This window comes from Mustela erminea, chromosome X (genome assembly GCF_009829155.1).
Source record: "Mustela erminea isolate mMusErm1 chromosome X, mMusErm1.Pri, whole genome shotgun sequence".
Classification (NCBI taxonomy): Eukaryota; Metazoa; Chordata; class Mammalia; order Carnivora; family Mustelidae; genus Mustela; species Mustela erminea.
In genome coordinates, this window is record NC_045635.1 from 102,738,351 (window position 1) to 102,759,361 (window position 21,011).

The window sequence follows — 21,011 nt, forward strand, 5'->3', positions numbered from 1 at the left end:
CTCATTTCCCCTGTGCAGTGAACCATTTTGCTACTGGTTTTCCACATCTCGGGACAGGGAATTCTGTGAAACTTACATATGTGGAACTGGAAACTGTTCTTGTTGCTATGATCTAAAGCGGGTTATGTCCAAGGACACTTTCCCCCCATCAACTCCTGCACACAAAGAACAAATTTTAGGGCAGAGGGAGGATTGCCGGACCGGGTCCGTTTCCTAGTGGACCGTGGAGCCTCCTTGCAGAGAGTGTGGCGGCCTCCTTAAGGCAATGATCCATTGTTTCATAAGTGACAGAAATTCCCACTTCTCTAGTTACCTGTCATTCGCCCTAGAAGAGTGACTATTTGCAAGGTTGTTGTAGGCAAGAGGTTCACACATACCCCTTTCCCCAACCACGCAGTTCAATTCCAATTGGCCTTCTTCTTAAAGTGAACAAGTACAGCACTGGCTCCTGTAACAATAGAATCAGGATGTGGTCATATCATCTCTCCATTTAATCCTTTAAATGATACCAGGACTAGCAGAGCCAGTGTTGAGTGTCAGCTATGGCCGTTATCTGCTACATTATCTGTGTTATCATGTCAATAAAATATTCAATTCACAATTTGGGTATTCCATTCAATGGCATTCAGCAGCAAAATGGTTACATTCCCTCTAAAAAGACTACAAAGTGCTATTTTATTTTATTTTTGTCAAAGAAAGGCTCCGGGCCCTTGGTGTGTCCTACCTCAAGGTAGGGCTCAAGACACCAACTTTTTTCTTTCCGTATTTCAGCAGTTCAGTTTTTGCTTTTTCATACAGGCAGATAGTCAGATTTGCACAGCTCGACCTGAAAGTCACTGACCGGCTTCCTCGATTTTTCCCCCTATTTTAAATAGAAAACAGAGAAGCATAGTGTTTTGTTTGGTTTGGTTTCATTTTTTTGTTTTAATTATTCACTACATTCCCTGGAGTAAAGCTAAAAATGAGCTGGATTTTTTTTGTAATCAGCCTGATAGAAAATCTTTCTGATTTGTATGGAGCCAATTCAGAATTCTATGGGTCCTCCTGACAGTTTTCCTTCAACTCTCAGGAAGATGGAAGGGAGACAGTTCTCCGTGCTGTGCCCTTGTTCCAGCAGCGCAAAGACTTGCTGCCCTGAGGATGCGAACTCAGCAACCAGTCCCCAAAGGGAGCCATCTCTCTGCCACCAGAGGAAAGGGGAGAGTTAAGCCCTTTTAAGCAAACCCTTGCTAAGTAACTCCCCAGATAAGAATATCAGGAACCTCTAATATTATCACCTAGTATCTTAAAGACAAATTGTTGACAAGTTTCTCACAGGGAGAACAAGGGAGAAAGGGGTGTTGCGGGCCAGAGAGGGGAAAGAGTGCTTCAAGTTCCCAAATGAAAAGAGTGTTCATTTCTAGAGATTATGTCACAGCTCGACTCTGGCAAATGGTGCTTTGAGGCTGGCAGAGGAATAAATTGTGCTTGTGTTTACACTTTTGCTCCCATAGCCAAGGACTGTTTTATTTAGTTGTTGACACCATTTTGAGGTACCAAAGGAATTAAGGAGTCAAAGTAAATGAACAGCTAGGTGAGGGCCCCAACCGTCAACAGAGGCACAATCTACCATCTTGCAGGCCATTGTAAAACATCAGCCAGTTGCCAGAGTTGAGTCATAACACTTACTTACATCAATGTTGAGTTATTTTACAACTTAGAACTATCCTATATTGTTGTCATGTATTGTGATGTCCCATTGCTTGTGTTTCCTCAAGAACTAATCGCGTTGTTCATTTCTCTTAGGACAAGACCAGCGCTCTGAGCCTGAGCAATGTGGCAGGCGTTTTCTATATACTTGTCGGAGGTCTGGGGCTGGCCATGATGGTGGCCTTGATAGAATTCTGTTACAAATCACGGGCAGAGTCCAAACGCATGAAACTCACAAAGAACACCCAAAACTTTAAGCCTGCTCCTGCCACCAACACTCAAAATTACGCTACATACAGAGAAGGCTACAACGTGTATGGAACAGAGAGTGTTAAGATCTAGGGGTACGATCAAGGTCTAGTAAACTAATCAGCCTTACGTACTATATGTTAATCTCCCTCTCTTCTCTCTCTCTCTCTCTCTTTGTTTTTTCACTTGGGTTTCTTGTTTCAAGTATTGTCTATCCTTTGCAACCATTTGATTCTTTGAGAAAAATGGTTGTGCTTTCTTGTCAGGCAGCACTGCTTTTCTAATAGCACCATCATAATTGTACTGTGGTGTGTGACCCAAAAGGAGAAGAAATTCTCTAGAGCAGCGCTGTTCAATGGGAATGTTTGTGAACCGCATATGTGAACCCCATGTGTGATCTGAAGTGCTCTAGTTGCCACATTTTCAAAAGTAACACAAGTGAAATTAATTTAATGCTACATTTTCTTTAACTCAGTATATGCAAGATCTCATTTCAACATGTTCTCAATATCAAAAGTGAATGAGATAGTTTACATTATTTTCTTCATGCTACATCTTAGGAATCTGGGGTGTATTTTACCCTTCTGCTACATCTAAACTCATACTAGCCACCTGTCGACTATTCAGTGGTTGCATGTGGCTGCCATATTGGACAGTGCAATTCTAGAGAAAGCAGCAGCTCTGGAACTGCTGGTAGAGTGAGGAATGGGAGCAGGGCACTGCCACCTTGACAAATGCAATGCTTCTATAAGGACACGGTGGTTCTCTTAAGACTAAGCCTGAGACCATTTCTTTAATCTTTGAGTTCCTTTGTTATCCCTTTCTTGGAACTGATATTCAGGTAAGTGTCTCCCAAAGGACAGTCTAGGCTCCCTGCTGTTGGCTGCCCCAAATCCATACTTAGATAAACCTGACTCAACCCACCTTGACTCCAGCAGCTACAGCCAAACCCCCACCCCTACCCTGACACGCTCAGACGTGTTCAAAGGCAAGCTTGAAGTGGGCTAATTTGTCCGATCTGGGAGTGTTTAAAAGAATATAGTCTCGTTACCTTCAAGTGCATCTGTCATCGCTAACACACCTATCTGAAGGGGAACAGAACAATTAGCAACTCCACAGCCCTCATTCTAGGTGGGAAATGTTTTACCTCACGAGTCAATGTCAATACAAATTCCTTGAATGCACTTGAGTTTCTACAAATGCAGTATTTGCATTTTGATCTCCTTGTACTTCACACTGTCCAACTAAATTCAACCCCCTTTTAAATAATATTTCATGTACATAAATCATGTGTCTTCACCATGGAAAGCATTATCTTGTTTGGTGAAGTTGCTGGTTGTTCTCTCCTGCTGCAGACTGCAACCCTTTGCCACGACATGGACTATCCTACCCACTGAGTGTTCCTATTGCACCGCTGAACATACAGTACATAGATCCATCTGTAATTAGCATTGTTTGCATGCAAGTGTTTCATGTTCCTGTGTGCTTACAGTATTTTACTCTTGAGTAGGTTATATACACCCATTACAATTCAGGGCACATGATTTGCTTTTTCAGACAGTAGAACATGGGTGATTTCAGCTTGCCTTAATTATCTCAAATTCTGAAATACTGGCATCCAAAAAAAGAATACACCTGAAATCGGCATAACAGTTTTCCAAGTGCTCTCACATCTTTTGCCTCATTGGAGGCAATGGGTCACGAAGTGTTTTTCCTTTCAGGTGACTTAGACCCAGTCACACTGAGTGACTTGCTCAAGGCAACACAATTAGGTAGTGGCCATTCTGGGACTAGAACCCAGCCCCCCTTCCTCCCATAGCTGGAATCTCTTTGCTACACCATTCTGCCTCTAACCATCCATGGCCTGGTGGCTTCCAGGAACTTTGAAATCCCAACGGGATCCCTCCAAATGGAAAGCAGATCCTGAGTTTATGTCTCACTTGTTTATGAAAAAAGGCATATGCCTCACTTCTTAAGCATTGCACATGAGGTTGCATAGTCAATCTTTTCCTGGTTTCCCCAAAAAGAATCTTTCTGAGACAGCTATCAGGACTCAGGGTCACACAACCTCCATTCTATTATCAACCTCTTTATTATCAACTTCTTTATTATTGACCATTCTATCCAGGAGTCTAGGTCTCTACTCCTCGACTACCACAGCCTCGGTCTCTTGTTAAAGCCCCAGAGCAGTGCTTCTTAAACATCAGTGTATGTTGTGAACCATGTGGGGAGTTTATAAAAATGCCGATTTGGATTGAGTAGGTCTGGGGAGCTAACTGAGAGTCTCCATCTCTCATAGTCTCCCAGGCCATGTTGCTGCTGCTGGTCCAGGGAATAGTAAGATCCTACAGAAAATGATCTCAGGGCATGTAACTCAGGGAAGGAAGAGAAAGAGCGAGGGAGGAAGGGACAGAAGGAAGGGCAGAGGGGGAAGAACAGAAAGAGGAAGAGAGAGAAATAGAGGAGGGGAAAGAAAGAGAAGGTTGGGGTCCGCAAGCCTCTGGACAGAATGTTGCAGTCCTCATGTGGAGACCCAGAAATGAAATTGCCACAGCTTCTGGCTCCCTGGTTTTCCTTTAGTCATCTTGGTTGATCCATTTTGTGAGGCAAAATTCAGGCTAAATGAGGCACAGATCACATTTTAATAGACATCAATGCCAATGTGGTTATGGCCCAGTTAGCTAGCACCTTGGCAACTATCCTAGGATGAAAAGAAAATCTGGGGAAAGCCTCAGTGAACAAATCTGTCCTCTGAGTCTTTGTGAAGTCTCCAGACTAAGAAGGAAAAGCCTCAGAGGATGCCAGAAAAATCCTTCCATGTGTCAGTCCAAGAGGCACAAAACAAGCTGAGCAGGAAATAGAAAACTCTCTGCTGTTCTCAGCCAGTTTGGTCACATAATATTGGTTAAGTGAAAGCTGAGCCTTTTATCTGTTCATCTTTTAATTCCCACCAAGTTCTGGAAGGTCTCCTAATGGCTTCACATTTGTTACCTAGTTATTAGGCTTCCAGTTCTCTGAATTGACCTAGATCTGTCATGGCCTATGTGGGGGCACAGAGATCAAGAGGCACCCTAAGATTTTACTTTTATTGCTAATTATCAGAGCCAGCCTTAGGAGTTTGGGGTACCAGTAATTCTTCAGGAAAACTTACCCCAGGGAATATCACCTGCAAAAATATGACCCAGGTGAAACCTGGTTAACAAAGAGCATCCTTGAAAGAAGAGGGAGTCATCTCTCCCACTGTGTGGGTGAGATAGGACTATTAGACTTGTGGGAACACGTGCATCAGTCTCAGATCCCTCACCCACTAGGGAGAAGACAGACTCCCAACTATCTGCTGGCTCTCTGGGTTACTGACCAACTACTAGAAGGGTGGTTCCCAAGCTCGCCTTGGCAGGTGACTGACCGCTCAGTGTTCCAGATTCACTGCACCCTAGGGTTGGCTCTGCTAATTGTCGTAAGAGAATCTTCCCAATTTCCCCATTGCCGTCAAGAACTACTTCTAGCTTCTCTGGTTTCTTCAACAATGTTTTTGAAATGCTTCTCATTTTCAAGACCTCAAGATGCCTGAAGTTAAGGGAAAAGATTTGCATTTTTCCTCTAAGACAGTTCTGTTTCATCTTCCCAGAAACTGTTAACTTTGTTCGTGCAGCCCATTTTCAAAATGATCAATTTTCCTTCTGCAGCCCATATGCATGGGACATTATTGCTGGGGAAATCATTGGCTCAGGAGAAAAGCAATGGTTCCCTTGGTTTAGAGGGAAAGGATGTAAGATGGGTATGAGCTTGAAGAGGAGGCAGGAAAGTGCCCTGCAGGCTTCAGAGTCAGGGCCAAATGAATGCCTTGCACAAGTTAATACCTCCTACAGGTGGGCAGCATCAGAATCCCAATCAGGCCTGTAATGGCCAGGCAAAGACCTCATGGATGCCAAACCCCTTCATGAATACCACCGTTCTGACCTCTTTCTAGAGTATGCTGCACCTTTAAAGCCCATGTGCTATTTTCAGATTGGAATAATCAAGGTTGTAGGTACTAAGAGGGACAAGCTGTCAACTTTCCAGCAATCAATGGCAAATTTTCTTCTCGCAGTCAAATGAATTTCAATCGAACAAGCCACACAGAACACTGTTTATCCTCTGTCTTAGGTAAACAGTCCCGTCACAGGTTCCGCAATCAGAATACAGCCCTCAGGTTAGCTGTCCTGAATATTTCTGTATGTATTCTACCAAGACTTCCTAGTCTATCTGCATCCTAAGTAATCAACGCCTGAAGTTAGACTTTATGCAACATCCATGTAATCTTTAGTACAAGGCACAGTAGAGAAAGAAGCTCATTTAACCTATTGCAAAGTACTTGCACCAGGAGAGAGAATTTAAACAGATTTGTTGCCTAAAGCCAGTCAAACCTGGTGCAGCCCCAGAGATGCCAGTCTGAGAAAACACAGTTCTCGTCCGAGATAGACCGAGGCATAAGAAACTTGGAAATTCCTAAGACAAAGCGCATTCACATGGAAACTTCCCCCCTTGCCTTTGCAGATCCTATCCCACTGGCGGCATGTGATGAGAGGAATCACCGAAAACGTGGCTGCTTCAAGGATCCTGAGCCAGATATCACTCTCCTTGGTGTCGGGTGTGACACGAATATTGCTGATGGTGCAATGACCTTTCAATAGGAAAAACTGATGTTTTTTTCCTTCAGTGCCTTATGGAACACTCTGAGACTCGCGACAATGCAAACCATCATTGAAATCTTTTTGCTTTGCTTGAAAAAAATTAAAATAAAACCAACAAAAAAAATGGACATGCAAGATTCCAGTATGTGAAAAAAAATCTTATTAAAAAAGTCAGTTCAACAAAAGCCATTCTTTGATACCACTGCTCAATAAACAAACACCATGTTCTTTAATACACACACACACACACACACACACGCACACATACACACACACAAATTTTAAATTCCAGTTCAGCAAATAGGCCCATCTCAGTTAAAATAATTATTCCTCTTGATTAAAAAAAAAAAAATTCTCTGACTCTCTGTGTTTGGGAAGACAGACTGGCATTTCTTCTAGGATCTGCTGACCAGATGTTTTTGGTAGTTCCTGTTGGTAGTGATGTTCTGTGCACCCTCTTTCCTTTCAACGTTGCTGAAATGTGTATATCTTTAGAATGTAAATGCAACACTTAAGAAAATTCAAACACTTTGGAAAAGGGACTAAACCGTGACTTCTCTGTGTTCTTGAAACGGTTTTGTGAAAATGCTTTGATAACTTCCCACTCGGTGAAGGGATTAACAGAGCTTTCGAAATTGACTTTTGTGTGTAGCAAGGGACGGGGCACTATCAGGCAAACCTCTTGGTGCTTTCCTAAAATGGATCCCGGGGCTCTCCAAGAAGCCTGGAATTGCAGCTCACAGATCTGTTTTTCTTGCTTCAGTGTGCATTTTAAGTCAATATAGCTGAGTATTTAGCATTGAGGTGAGGGAAATGCTGCCTACACTCCCAAATGTGTTTAGAGTATCTTTCTCAGAAACAACACTGTGTTTAGCTCTGCTTTCTCCGCTAAGTATGCCTTTCAAGTGTACACCTCGGAGACAGGACCGCGTCGCAAGGCGGGCCAGTGGGTTCAGACCACAGTTCTCAGTCCGACTTTACTCTTGCTAGGTCTGTCTTCCCAGCTGTTGCCTGTTACTGCCCGTGGCTCTCCGTCAGACTGCATGTGTCCTTTTCTAGTTTGCAAAGACTAAAATGCATTCCCAAACCTACTGCTAAACCAAGGGCCTCAGCATCACTCCTAGGTCCTTGCTCGGAGCAGTCTCTCTACTGGCTCTCTCAGAAGATCGCTCCACTGCTCCACGGTCTATCAAGTAACTAATTGCGTACCTGCCGTTGGCATTATCAGAACAGTCAGAGGAAATAGTCTCCGCTCACTAATTACCTCCTATATAATGATGTATGCTTTCTGTAGTTCAGTAGTTTGCTCTCATCAGTGATGTGCATTGGGAAGTTTCCAGACTGTAAAAACTAGGAACTCGAATTCATTTCCCAAGTGTGACCTTTAGATGCTTAGCCGACTCGCTGCCCATTTGCTCCTGTCTTCAGAAAAGGAAGGAAGAAGTCTCGTTCCAATGAAACGTTTCCAGGAAAGTGTAATATAAACTTTCATTCCAAAAATCGTGTCATCAGCGAATAACTCACCTGTCAAATTTTAAATGGTATTGAACAAACAAAAAGAAAGCTGTTGTGTTTTTGTTCTGTTTTGTTTTCATGAACCTGTGATTTTCAACTTCTGAATGCTATGATGTCCAGAGCAGGAAGCTGACGCCGTGCAAATGTGAAGTTGTATAAAACGAATCAACCAGAACTACACACAAATGTTTTCATAGGCACTGTATAAAGAGAAATGTATGTTTATTGACTCCAATCAGTTTTTCAGAGGAAACTTCACTGGGAATGAAGAGGCGGGTAAATTGGTTTGTTATTTTTTAAAAACTTGCATGTTTAAAAAAAATTGATTGCTTCAAATTTCTGCTACTAACTTCAAGCTATGGGAGTTTGGCAGTAGTCACTTGAGGATTTTCTTTTCCAATTCTTTTCTTTTCGTTGTTAAAGCTGTACTTCAGTGAACAGAAAAATTGCCAAGCAAACTAATGGCCGTAAAAGCGTAAATTGCATGTGTGGGCATAAATTACGGAGCCTCATTGCCATGAGGTATTGTACAAAGTTTTAATACATTTTGTAAATAAAATTGTAAAGAAAGAACTCCATGTCTGTGCTTTGACTGTTTAAAATTTACTCGGATGCAGGCACCAAGATGTTATTATTCATTAATTTACTTCCCACCAGAACCTTTGCCAATGATGTGACAGTCACCTTGCGGGTGATTCTCATAAAGGATGACACCGCCCCTGCCTGACACTCAGCTGCAACCACACACAGTTAGGCTCAGAGCCCTGGACCTAAACAGCAGTGTGCAACCCAGACTTTGGGTTAGATTTGTCGGGATGGTGTCTGCAAGCAGCAAGAAGCAGGACTTCGTTGATAGGAAATTTTGACTTCAAGGCCTTCCGTTCCCCTTCTTTGTCTCCTCCACCCTTTGGGACCCCCTCCTCAGAGGCCTTGACCCTAACCATGGTCTCCCACCTCCCATCTCCAGATCTGACCTCCCAGCAAAGCCCAAACTAAGAACTGATGTTCTTCAATAACACTTCCAATTGCTCGCTCACATCATCACAAAATATGTGTTCCGGTGCTCTTAGGTAACTGGCTATGTTTTGTATTGCTGTCTGAATTTCTGAGAGTAACTGCAAGTTCCATTGGGAAAAAAAAAAAAAACCTTCATTCCACCCAGTGTCACTGATCTACAGTGCAGAGAAAAGTAACAAACTCAGGAATGTACTGGTTTTACAATGGTTCTGTGAGAGAACTGAAAGGCCGTGGATCTAGTCTGATTGGTAGATTCCGAACGTGGAATATAGTTTTATCCAATACATACAGCAAGTGTTTACATATAGGCCAACTTTATATTCTGATCCCCATAGAAAACGGGGATAATGATAGAAGGGATCATTGGCAGCTGAGCCAGGAAAGAAGAAAGGGGCATTTAAGATGCTAGAGACAGAAAGGAAGGAAGCTATCAGGGGTCGTGGACTTTGGAACAGGGAGCCCGAGGCCTTGGAAACAGAAAACTCAGAGTGGAAAAGGAAAGTTCTCAGAAGGTTCTCAAGGGTATACTGATGTAAACACACTAGGTTAATTTGGTTGGGAGGCCTCGGCAGATTACTCCCATCTTCACCGTCCTCAGAAATGGTGACAGGTTGGCCAACCATCATGCTTTATGGCTCTTCGGCTGCTTTCTTTTCTTTTTTTTTTTTCAATTTATTTATTTTCAGAAAAACAGTATTCATTATTTTTTCACCACACCCAGTGCTCCATGCAATCCGTGCCCTCTATAATACCCACCACCTGGTACTCCAACCTCCCACCCCGCCGCCACTTCAAACCCTTCAGATTGTTTTTCAGAGTCCATAGTCTCTCGTGATTCACCTCCCCTTCCAATTTACCCCAACTCCCTTCTCCTCTCTAAGACCCCTTGTCCTCCATGATATTTGTTATGCTCCACAAATAAGTGAAACCATATGATAATTGACTCTCCCTTCAGCTGCTTTCGTATCTTCAATTAGGAAACCCACAGCAGTCCCACCAGCAGAGAACTGAGTCCCTACGGGGCACACTCAGTGACCAGATTGGAGTGGTGTTTCCTTAAAAGGGGGCTGATTAAATCGGTTCAAGTACCAAATGATGTCCCCAGATCTTTCAAAATAATAGATGTCTCTTTTAATGGGAACTTCCAGTTGCCTACCCTGAAGGAAAAGCCACTCTCAGATGCTATGGCAGAGGATGATAGAGTACAATTTGAGTTTCAGGTGGCGTTTGGGGGTTTTATTTCCCCCCTCCTTGGTGGGATGGAGAAGTCAAAGAATACAAGTTGTCTTTCTCAAATCAGACTGCAGGTAGCTATGTATCTTACTTACACATCGGGTCAGACTTACCAACCAGGTCTGCAGAAAAGTCTTGAGCTTCAAAACCCCCCAAGCACAAAATGAAAATGCCCCCTGGTCCCCGCATTGGTTTCCTTGCCTGTGAAGAGTCACAACTGATTGCACAGTAAAATCTTCCAATGGGAAGGACAAACATACTCAAGGAAAACTTGGTAGGTTCAGGCAAGAACTGTAAATCACCTGTGTGATATTGGGTGGGGAGAAAGGGTTAACTGTGACTTGGGGAGATGAACCTAGAGAAGGAGAACACATTGAGAAGCAAGGAGCAGAACCATTACTCCTCAAAATGCAGACGCCTATGGGGCACCTGTGTGGCTCCATTGGTTAAGCATCTGTCTTTGGCTCAGGTCGTAATCCCAGGATCCTGGGGTCAAGTCTCTCGTCAGGCTCCCTGCTCAGTGGGAGCTTCTCCCTCTGCCCCTCACCCCACTCATGCTCTCATACTCTCTCTACGATTATAGGAAGAAAGCAGCCACAGATGATATGAAAATAAGTAAATAATGCCTTTTTTTAAAAAATGTAGACTCTGTGAAGCAGAAGATAGAGTAACATGCTGTCTCAGAAGGGCCACGGGCCAATTACATCACCAAAACTTCCTATCAGTTGGAGCCAGAGCCAGTTATTCAGCTACTTTGGGCCCTACCCCTTCACTCTCATCCTCACCCCATTGGACTGGGCTTTGGGGAACCAGTTTATTGCCAGATGACTTGGCAGATAGGACACTCAGCAGCAATATATCTGCATTCAGTTGTAGACACACACGGAAATTGTCATCCCAACAGGAAGTCTCTTTTGAATCTGGAGCCACTAGAGAGACTGACAGTTTCATCCCTATCTGTACTTGGAAGAGAGTGAAGAGTGTCTTGGTGAGTTAATACAACTTGCCTCTAGAACTGAAAGTCAAAGAATGGGGTGCTAGGAAACATCCTGCACATCTAAGACTAGGAGTCGTAGATGAGACATTAATATTAAGTGAAGACGTGGGGCACACATTTGGGCTTTCTCAAAAGGCTTCCTGGGAGGCCTTTTGTCATTGTTGTCAGGAGAGGATGAAGGGAGGTATTATGGAGGGTCTGTCATTGTCCCAAACCTACTGCCAGTTCCTTAGCATCTTCAAAACTGAAGGTTCACAAACTCATTTGAATGGGCAAGATGCCCAACCTCTTTAACAGGCATTGTCCTTGTAATATCACAGACGATGCAGGAGCAAAGTTGGCTACTGCCTTCAGGGGCCTGCGGGTGTGGTGGCAAGGTAGACAATGAATCTACATCCATTCATGCGCAGCACTTTGCTCAGAGAAAAAACTATAAGGAGCCCAACATGAAGACTTTCCTTCTGCCTCTTCACTAGGATGTGTGCTTCCTAATATATTCAGGTGGAACTTTTGTGCCTCCAAACCTATGAGCCTCTTCAACTGAGGGGTCATACTTAACCCTTATAGGCCCCTAGCTGCCAAGAACCTCAGAATGATCACATTCCTGCCACCCTCGGAGCAGGAGATATTTGCTTATTTATTGACTCACAATGCCCACTCTATAAAAGTATAAAAGAACCAAGGTGCCCAGATCGCTCTTGGTTAAGCATCCGAATCTAGATTTGGGCTCAGGTCATGACCTCAGGGTTGTGAAATAGAGCCCCAAGTTGGTCCCTGCACTCAGCACAGAGTCTGCTTAAGATTCTCTCCCTCTCTCTCTGCCCCTCTCCCGACTCGCACTCTTTCTCTCTCTCTCTCTTTCTTGCTCACTCTCAAAAACTTAAAAAAAATAATAATAAGTAAATAATAAATAAAAGTATAAAAGAACTTGCAATGTCAGCCTAAGAAATAATTCTCTCCCCATGTCAGCAGATTTGGCAAAATTGACCTTTAAGTGGTTTCACTGAGTTTCAATCCTGTAGTAAAATGGTTGATTTAAATTTTTCCTAATAAATATTCATTTAGCCCACACAAGTCAAAGCTCTAGCAACAGCTCACAAGAAGCTTGAATGTAGGTTGATGGGGGAAACAACTTTACAAATATTTCCAAACCACATTGCCATCTTCCCTGATGAGAGTGCTTATTTTCCTGAAAGACTGGAAACCCACTCTTAACCTGGTAATAATGGCTTTTAAGGCCTACATTTTCCCCACTTACAATAGAGTTTTGGAAAATATTGTTACTCCCCCATCTCTTCTTCCTCAATAATTATACTGTGGCTTCTACCCCACCATTCCAAAAGAACTGCTCTTGACAAGGTCATCAGTAAACTACAATCCTACTTTATAGCAAGGGATGGCAAACTTTGGTCCACAGGCTGAATGTGGCCCACTGCCTGCTTTTTTGTTAATAAAGTTTTACTGGAACATAGGCATGCATATTCATTTACATATCATCTGTGGCTGCTTTCACCCTACAATGGTCAGAATTAAGTTCTTGAAACAGTATTACCCAAAAAGTCTAAAATATTTACTAACTTGCTCTTTACATAAAAAGCTTACTAACCACCACTTTGCCCTACTTGATAGTCATTATCTTATTTGGCCTCTTTCCAGAATTTAATGCTATTAACCTTTCCCACCCTGAAAATCTCTATTTCTTTGACTTCTGTAATAGTACTCTCTCCTGGTCTTCCTCCTACCCTTTTGCTGCTAATTTCTCTCCTGCTTCCTGGTCTCCTTTTATATCTCTTAATGTCAACGTTCTCCTGAGTCCCACCATGTTTCTTCCTCTCTTCTCACTTTGTACACTCTCTCTGGGTACTATCCCACAGTTTCCATTTCCACTTATATTATGCTATCTCTCAAGTCCTCATTTCCATCTCAAAACTTTCTCCTGAGCATCAAACTAGTATATCCCAATGTCTATGGTACCTCCTCACTTGCACTATCCCATAAGCACATCAAACTCATCATGTCCAACACAGAAACCATTATCTCTGCTCTTACCCTCACCCCACAGCTAAACCAGAGTTCCCTCTAAGAGTCCACATCCTGATTTAAAACCCCATTGACAAATAAATAAATAAATAAATAAAAACCCCATTGATAAAGAGTAAAGTAAAATATAGGAATATGCCTAATAAACTTTGAAACTAGTAGATGTGACAATCTTAGAGAAATGGGCTTTCACTCAGAAACATAATTCACAGTACAACAATGATGAAAAAACAAATGGGTCATTTTAACATCAATTTGTGCAGCTATAAGATGCAGTGAAAAGTAAGAGCATGATTCTTCTCATCTTTTGGATCTCAGTCCATGTGGGAGACGTAGTTATGCATCCCTCAAACTCCCCTTTAAGAAATGACTTACTTATTTTGCTAAGCATGATACACTCTAGTTCCATCCATGTTGTCGCAAATGGGGGCTTAAGTGGGTAGGAGAAGAATAAATGAAACAATATGGGATTGGGAGGGAGAGAAACCATAAGTGACTCTTAATCTCACAAAACAAACTGAGGGTTGCTGGGGGGAGGGGGTTTGGGAGAAGGGGGTGGGATTATGGACATTGGGGAGGGTATGTGCTTTGGTGAGTGCTGTGAAGTGTGTAAACCTGGTGATTCACAGACCTGTACCCCTGGGGATAAAAATATATGTTTATAAAAAATAAAAAAAATAAATAAATAAATAAAAGGAAATGACTTACTGCCCAGCTGCAAGCATTGTAGGTACCTGACAGCCTCCAGCTGTTAGCATCTTCAGACTTCACCTCAGTTTTTGAACAGAGATCACACTCTAAGGGGAGCCTGTAGCCAGTGACTGAGCAAGATGGTGATAAAGTTACACTCTCTTGGGATAACCCCCAGCTAATGACTAAGCAAAGCAGTGGAACCTAGCCATGTCTATGCAACACAGGACTTCTATAATGAACAATCTTGGATCCAGAAAGCCCGTTTGGGCTGGTAGAGACTTTACCAGGTCCACACCACAGTTTGATGGGCCCCCTGCTCAATTTTTACTTCTTTGTCCTTATTCCTTCACAGATGTTACTCCCTAATTAAACTTTTGCATTCCTAACCCATCAACACCTGCTTCTCTGAGAGTCTGACCCATGACATTTGGTACCAGAAATCATCCCAAGAAAGCAGGCCATAGATGGGGTTTGGTGATTGGATCTCTCACAACAAGGGCAGTAATGAGGACCCTATTCCCAGGAGGAACTTATGCACAGACAGCGCATGGCATGAGACAGCAGTCCAGTTGTTAAAGCTTTTACCTATGTTTTGGAAGAATGGGCCAGTGAAAAAGAGGCACTAGCTGGTGGAATGACTCAAGCATCTGAAATGTATGGGAGAATTATAAATATAAAGAAAATGGAATATGATGCTTGTTACTCAGTTACATTGATGTCCTAAAAACAGATAAGAAAAAGTTGAGTACAAATAACAAAAACTAAACGGGAGGGGCCCATGTGTGGCTCACTCAGATGAGTGTCCAACTCTTGATTTCGACTCAGGTCATGATCTTGGGGTCCTGGGATCAAGCCCATATTGGGCTCCACACTAAGTGAGGAACCTGCTTGAGGATTTTCTCCCTCTGCCCCCCTCTTCTCTCTATATATTTCTCTAATAAATAAATAAGCAAATCTTTTTAAAAAACTAAATGTGAGAACCCAACAGTCTCTTTACCTCGCACATACTCTCATTTCATGCAATGGTAAGCATAAAAAGGTGAAGATCAAACCCAGCATTTGATCATTAGAGTAGCTGAGTTTCAAGGATAGTTGAATGCTCAACTGAGGCAGGTGGGTTATGCCAAAGTCAGGGTCCTTGGTTGGGAAATCCCAGCACCCTGGCACACGGGATGGAGGTATCTAAGTAGATGCTCCTGAAGATTTTTTTTTAAAGATTTTATTTATTTATTTGACAGACAGAGATCACAAGCAGACAGAGAGGCAGGCAGAGAGAGAGGGGAGGAAGCAGGCTCCCCGCTGAGCAGAGAGCCCGACGTGGGGCTCGATCCCAGGACCCTGGGATCATGACCTGAGCCGAAGGCAGCAGCTTAACCCACTGAGCCACCCAGGCACCCCGCTCCTGAAGATTTTGATTCCCCAGTATTCTCTGAAATTCTTGAGCCCACTCCTCCCAAATAAGAGCTAGTACCTCATCTGTATGAGGAGACAATACAGAGGTCTTTCCTCCATAAAACCATGGGACCATAAGCAGCACAACAAAACATGCTCAACTTGACAGAGGAGTAAAGGGACTATAGCCCAAAGGAACTAGAAGATCTAGCCAGCATGTGCTGGCAGGAGTCAAGGGAGCACTGGAGGGACTAGATTCTACAGACGTTTAAATGAAAAGGCCTTTATGTTAAGACTGGATAAGAAAGAGTTTGTGGGTTTGGAGGCACTTTCTTTGGATATAGGAACACCCTAGCAGGGCTCCCAGAGCTGGTATAAACTCATTGTTTATAGGTGGCTCTTCTACAAACCTAGAAAAAAGTAATGACCCACATGAATAGTATTGAAACTCCTGAATTATTGTGGCAGATGGTAGAAGAAGGAATTAAAAGGCTGAGGGCAGTGGATATACTGGAGTGGATGTATCATATGAAGCCTGAGGACCCACTAGAGGACTATGTTCCATGTGGAGGCTAAGGGAACACGGCATTCACTATGGCCATGAGGAATGCTGGTGAGTGGAGCAGCAGCATCCCTAAGAAGTTCAGCGGTGGCTCTCCCTGAAGGCTGGGGCAGATGGTAGTGGAGGTCATCCCTGAATTTTTTGAAAGAAATGGAAATGATAAGCAATCCTCTCTACCCATCAGCAATAGAGTCCAGGTGATAGTGGACCACCACCAACAGCCAGGGTTTGCAATTATTGGAACAGCAGACAAGACTAGAGTCACAACTAAGTGGGCCTGATCTGTAGGCAGTTGAAGGGATGATTAATAAAACACAGCATCCCTAGATGCAAATAGGTAGGCAAACAGGGTATTGCTTAACATACATGATAAAATAAAAAGAGTAAGAATACATGATCCAAAATTTGAGGTCAGTCTTCCCAATTTAAAAAAAATCATGATTCCTAGTCAAGATTCCTGATTTAAGCTAATTTTCAGTTCCAGAACCCACTTACAGAAGAGATGGCCCCCAGGGCAGAATCCTGCAACACCATTCCTTCCAAAGGAAGAAAGAACTTCCTCCAGTCCTTACCAAAGGAATCCACAGTCATTTACTTGGGTAAATTTACTGTATATACTGTACATTTACTGTATGCTATGGAAAGAGAAATATCCAGACATTTCAAGGGCTATTAGACCAAGGGTCTGAGTTGACACTGACATTTGGAGACATGTAACATTATCATGTCCCCTTTTTAGAGCAGGGTCACATGGAATAAATGGAGTCCTGGCCAATGCCTCACTTACAGTGGATGCATTGGGTCTGCTGACTCACCTGATGGTCATCTTCATGATACCTGAGTATGTCGTTGGGATTGACATATTTGGCAGTTAGAGTAATCCCTCCATTGAGTCCTTGGTTATAATGGAGAACGCTAAATAGAAGTTTCTGAAGCTGCCTCCTTCCCCCCAGTGACTAAATAAGATAGTACATCAAAAGTAGTATCACATTGGAAGGGGAGATGTACCATGAGAGACTATGGATTCTGAAAGACAATCTGAGGGTTTTCAAGGGGGGCGTTGGAGGTAGGGGGAGCCTGGTGGTGGGTATTATGGAGGGCACGTATTGCATGGAGCACTGGGTGTGGTGCATAAACAATGAATTCTGTTATACTGAAAAGAAATAAAATTTTTTTAAAAAGTAGTATCACATCCTGAGGGGGATGGTGGAAATCACTGTCACTTGTAAAGATTTAAACAATGCAAGGGCAGCAGTTCTTGTAATATCCTGCTTAATTAAAAAATTGAGTCCCTGAATTAACTAGATGGATCCTAGAGAATGACTGTAGACTACTGCAAACTCAAACAAGAAGTAGCCCCATGGCTTCAGGTATGTGACCTGCAGTTATTGATTTGGTAAATGCCTTCTTTCCTACCTGCAGTTATTGATTTGGTAAATGCCTTCTTTCTATCTGTCAGGAAAGAGGACAGGAAACAGGGAACATTCATATGAAAAAGACAACAAATACATGTACAGTTTTGCCTCAGGGCTATGTTAATCCTCATATCCTCTGTCATAACGGAGTCCAGTGTGATATGGGCCATTTGGACATCTCTCAGGACACGACCATATTGACCTCTTACATCTATCAATATCATCACCCTGATCCAAAATAAGCCTGAGGTGACAAGCATGATGATGGCGTTGGTAAGATACATGCTCTAGAGGGTGAGGGAAAAAATGCTTTAAAGATTCAGGGACCGAATAATTCAGTACAGTGATTAGGAAGTCTAATATCAGGACATGTGGGAATATCCTCTCCCAAGAGACAAATTGCTGGATCTTGTAAACTCTACTCCAAACAAGTAAACATAAAATCTGATAGGTCTGTTTGGGTTCTGGAGGCAATACATTCCATACACAGAAATATTGCTCTGGCCATATAATGGGTGAAACAAAAACCTTACCCATTTTGAGTAGAGTCTACAGCAAGAAAAAAACCCCACAGTAGATTTAAGCCACGGAGCAAGCAACCAGGATACCTGGTCCATACCATCTGGCAGACCCTGTGTTGTTGGAGGTTTTGGTGATGAAAAAAATGCAGTATTGAATTTATGAAAGAGATGTGAGATAATCACAATGCAGGCCTCTAGAGTTCTAGGGCAAAGCAATGCCAGAGAACATACACACCTTTTGGGAAATAGCTCCTGGCAAGCTGCAGGCCATGTGAGATATAGAATGATTGACCTTGGAACAGTGACCATGCATCTAGAAATGTCCATCAGCTGCTAGGTCCCCATAAAGTCTTAACATCAAGGAGGCCTAGCAGCAATCTGTGGTAATATGGGCATGGCACATCCAGGACCTAGCACCAGCTGAACCAATAGACACTGCCAAGCTGCGTAAGAAGGCAGCCCCAACTCTCATGTCACCCACCCCAGTTACAGCAGCACCTCTCCTTTGTCTCACACTGATAACCACCCTGAAGGGTTCACCTACAACCAACTGAAGGAAACAGGAAAATCCTGAATTTGGTTTACAGATGGGTTATCTTGAAACACAATGCAAGCCAAAAATAGAAAGTGACTACATGACAGCCTCACTCAGGGGTAACCTTGAAAGATAGTACAGAGGGAAAAAGTACCCAATGGACAGAACTACAAGATGTGCACCTGATCATCTACTTTGTGTGGGAGAAGCCATGCCCAGGATTAGAATGACTCTTGACAGGCAGTTGTGAATGGCTGGGTCGGTGCCCTGGAAGGAGAAAGATTGGAAAATCGGAAAAAATTTAAAAAACAGGTTCTGGAATAGAGGTACGTGATTGGCGTATGGGAATGGGCATGAATGGTGAAGATTTTTCTGCCCATCCATCAGAAAGGATCTACCATGGAAGAGCTACAGGACATCTAGTAAATGAAATGATGCTAACCACTCTTCTTCATCACCTACACTGACAAAATGTGTTCCTAAAAGACACAGTGTAGTGGCAGGAACTAGGGCAATGCATGGGCCCGAAAGTACAGATGTACTGTCACTCACTTAGGGTGATTTATTTGGCTATTATGCTTCTAAATATTTAAATGGCCAGTAAGAGTAACCAAAGCTGAAGCCCTGGAATGGTAGCATCCCCTAAGGAGACCAGTCAGTCACTTGGTAGTAAGTTTACTGAAGTCAGCTGCATCTATCCTGGAAGGCCAGCAGTTCATTCACATGGGGATAGATATTTATTTTGGGTATGGGTTTGTTTTTCCTACCTGCAGAACTTCAGCCAGAACCACTATCCAGGTACTTATGGAACATATGATCCACAAGTGTGGAACCCAACAAGTGAGACCCCCTTTACAACAAAGGAGATACGGGAGTGGACCCATGACTGTAGGATCTATTGGTCATGTCACATAGCACAACATCCAGAAGCAGCTGGCCTCAACACTAGAATGCAGGAAAGTAGGGTTGTCCAGGAAGAAGACAGTGAGATTTATTCAAGAGTAATGCCTATGAAGGAAAAGGAAGGAAGCGGTTCTGGGGTAGGAGGGTCTATCAGATGTGGTGCAGACATGAGAAAGATTCTGGCAGCCCAATGAGGGATTTCTGGAGGAAAGGGTCCCATTGGAGGCATTTCATGCTGGACAGAAGTGGCGGGGTTCTGGTACCACTGCCTCACTCAGTCACTGGCCAGAGGCTGGTTTAAACAGAGCATGACCTCAACTCAAAAGCTGAGGCCAGTCCTGAAGGTGCTAACAGCTGGTGGCTGCCCAGTAATCACTCTCCTTGCATCTGGGCAGTAAATACTCTCTTGAAGAGGGATCTGAGTGACACACCTCCTGGGTCTGCCACAGTCCATCCCTGTATTGTGCTGATCTGCTTCTCCACATGGGTTCAGGGAGAAGCTCCTCCAGGGATCCTGTGGCCGTTAGAATAGGGACACTGGTGGGATAAATTGCAGCCTCCCAACAGCACTTCAACTTGGACTTGGGCTGCAACTGTACTCCTTGCCTTTCTCTTTCACTATCCATTCTAAATTTCCCTCAGCTATCACCTTGGCGGGTTTTGGTGGTTCATCTGATAGTCGGAGCCAAAACCTCATTCCTGAAAGATCAGAGTCCCCCAGTAAACCATATCCTTCTAGAGTGGGGTTAATGTATATATGCTGCTCATTCAGTTACAGTGGCCTAGGGATTATCAGGGGGCACCCAGGTGAGTCATCAGAGTGCCACACATATTCCTCTCTATTCTCATTGTGGAACATTATTTCTATCTCCAGCCAATGAGAGTCAATTATACCTGATGGACTGGCGAGTCCTTTCCTTGGCTGCTTATCATTGGACACAAGGAACACAAAGGGTCCAAGTGTCAATTGTAGCTTATAGGTCAATGGGATCTTTGTTGTGTCCCCTGGGGAGAGTGTAGCCCCTTTACATTGTGAGGCAGAGAATTGTGGAGACAGGAGACACAAAATCCTCTAGCGGGTCACCAGGAGTGATGGCAAGCAAGGCCATTCCTGTTTCTACTCCTTGGTTCCTGAACCCTCTATTTTTCCTATAAGGGACACAGCACCATACAGAAGCCTCCAATTTAATTCATTCTTTCTGAGTGTCATTTCTGAAATTGTACCTTTAGAAGAGACTTGACAATATGATAAATCAACCATGACTTGGTGTGAGAGTCATATTTACGATCTAATCATCACAAGCCTGTGATGCAGGTACTCTCATTTTCTCCATTTTACAAATGAGGAAACTGAGGCACAGACGGGTTAAGAAGTTTGCTAACCCCAACTCGTAAGTGGCAGGATATTTTAATCATGCCATCCTGCAGAAGAAATATTACAAGCCAAAAGAAAGAGTGTCTAATAGTAAAATTTCAAGCTTGTTGATTGGCTAATTTCCAGAACCAGTGGAGCCAATGATATCTTACTCAAATTTTTTTTTTTAACATTCTTTCAAAAGGAATTGCCGTTCCAGGGT

The 21,011-nt window shown here is 43.2% G+C and overlaps 1 protein-coding gene across 7 annotated transcripts in view; it reads left to right on the forward strand.

Annotated features, from left to right (window-relative positions):
• Positions 1–8,702, forward strand: part of GRIA3 (glutamate ionotropic receptor AMPA type subunit 3) — a 284,915-nt gene extending 276,213 nt beyond the window's left edge. For 5 of the 7 annotated variants that reach the window (XM_032330365.1, XM_032330363.1, XM_032330364.1 and 2 more), the window contains 2 exons: positions 1,786–2,033; positions 6,475–8,702. In XM_032330365.1, the coding sequence (XP_032186256.1) occupies positions 1,786–2,031 (246 nt within the window). In that variant the 3' untranslated portion in view covers positions 2,032–2,033; positions 6,475–8,702. Of the gene's footprint in view, positions 1–1,785; positions 2,045–6,474 lie in introns of those variants that run through there. The other 2 variants (XM_032330367.1, XR_004282496.1) reach the window with 2 other exon arrangements.
• Positions 8,703–21,011: the final 12,309 nt, after the last annotated feature.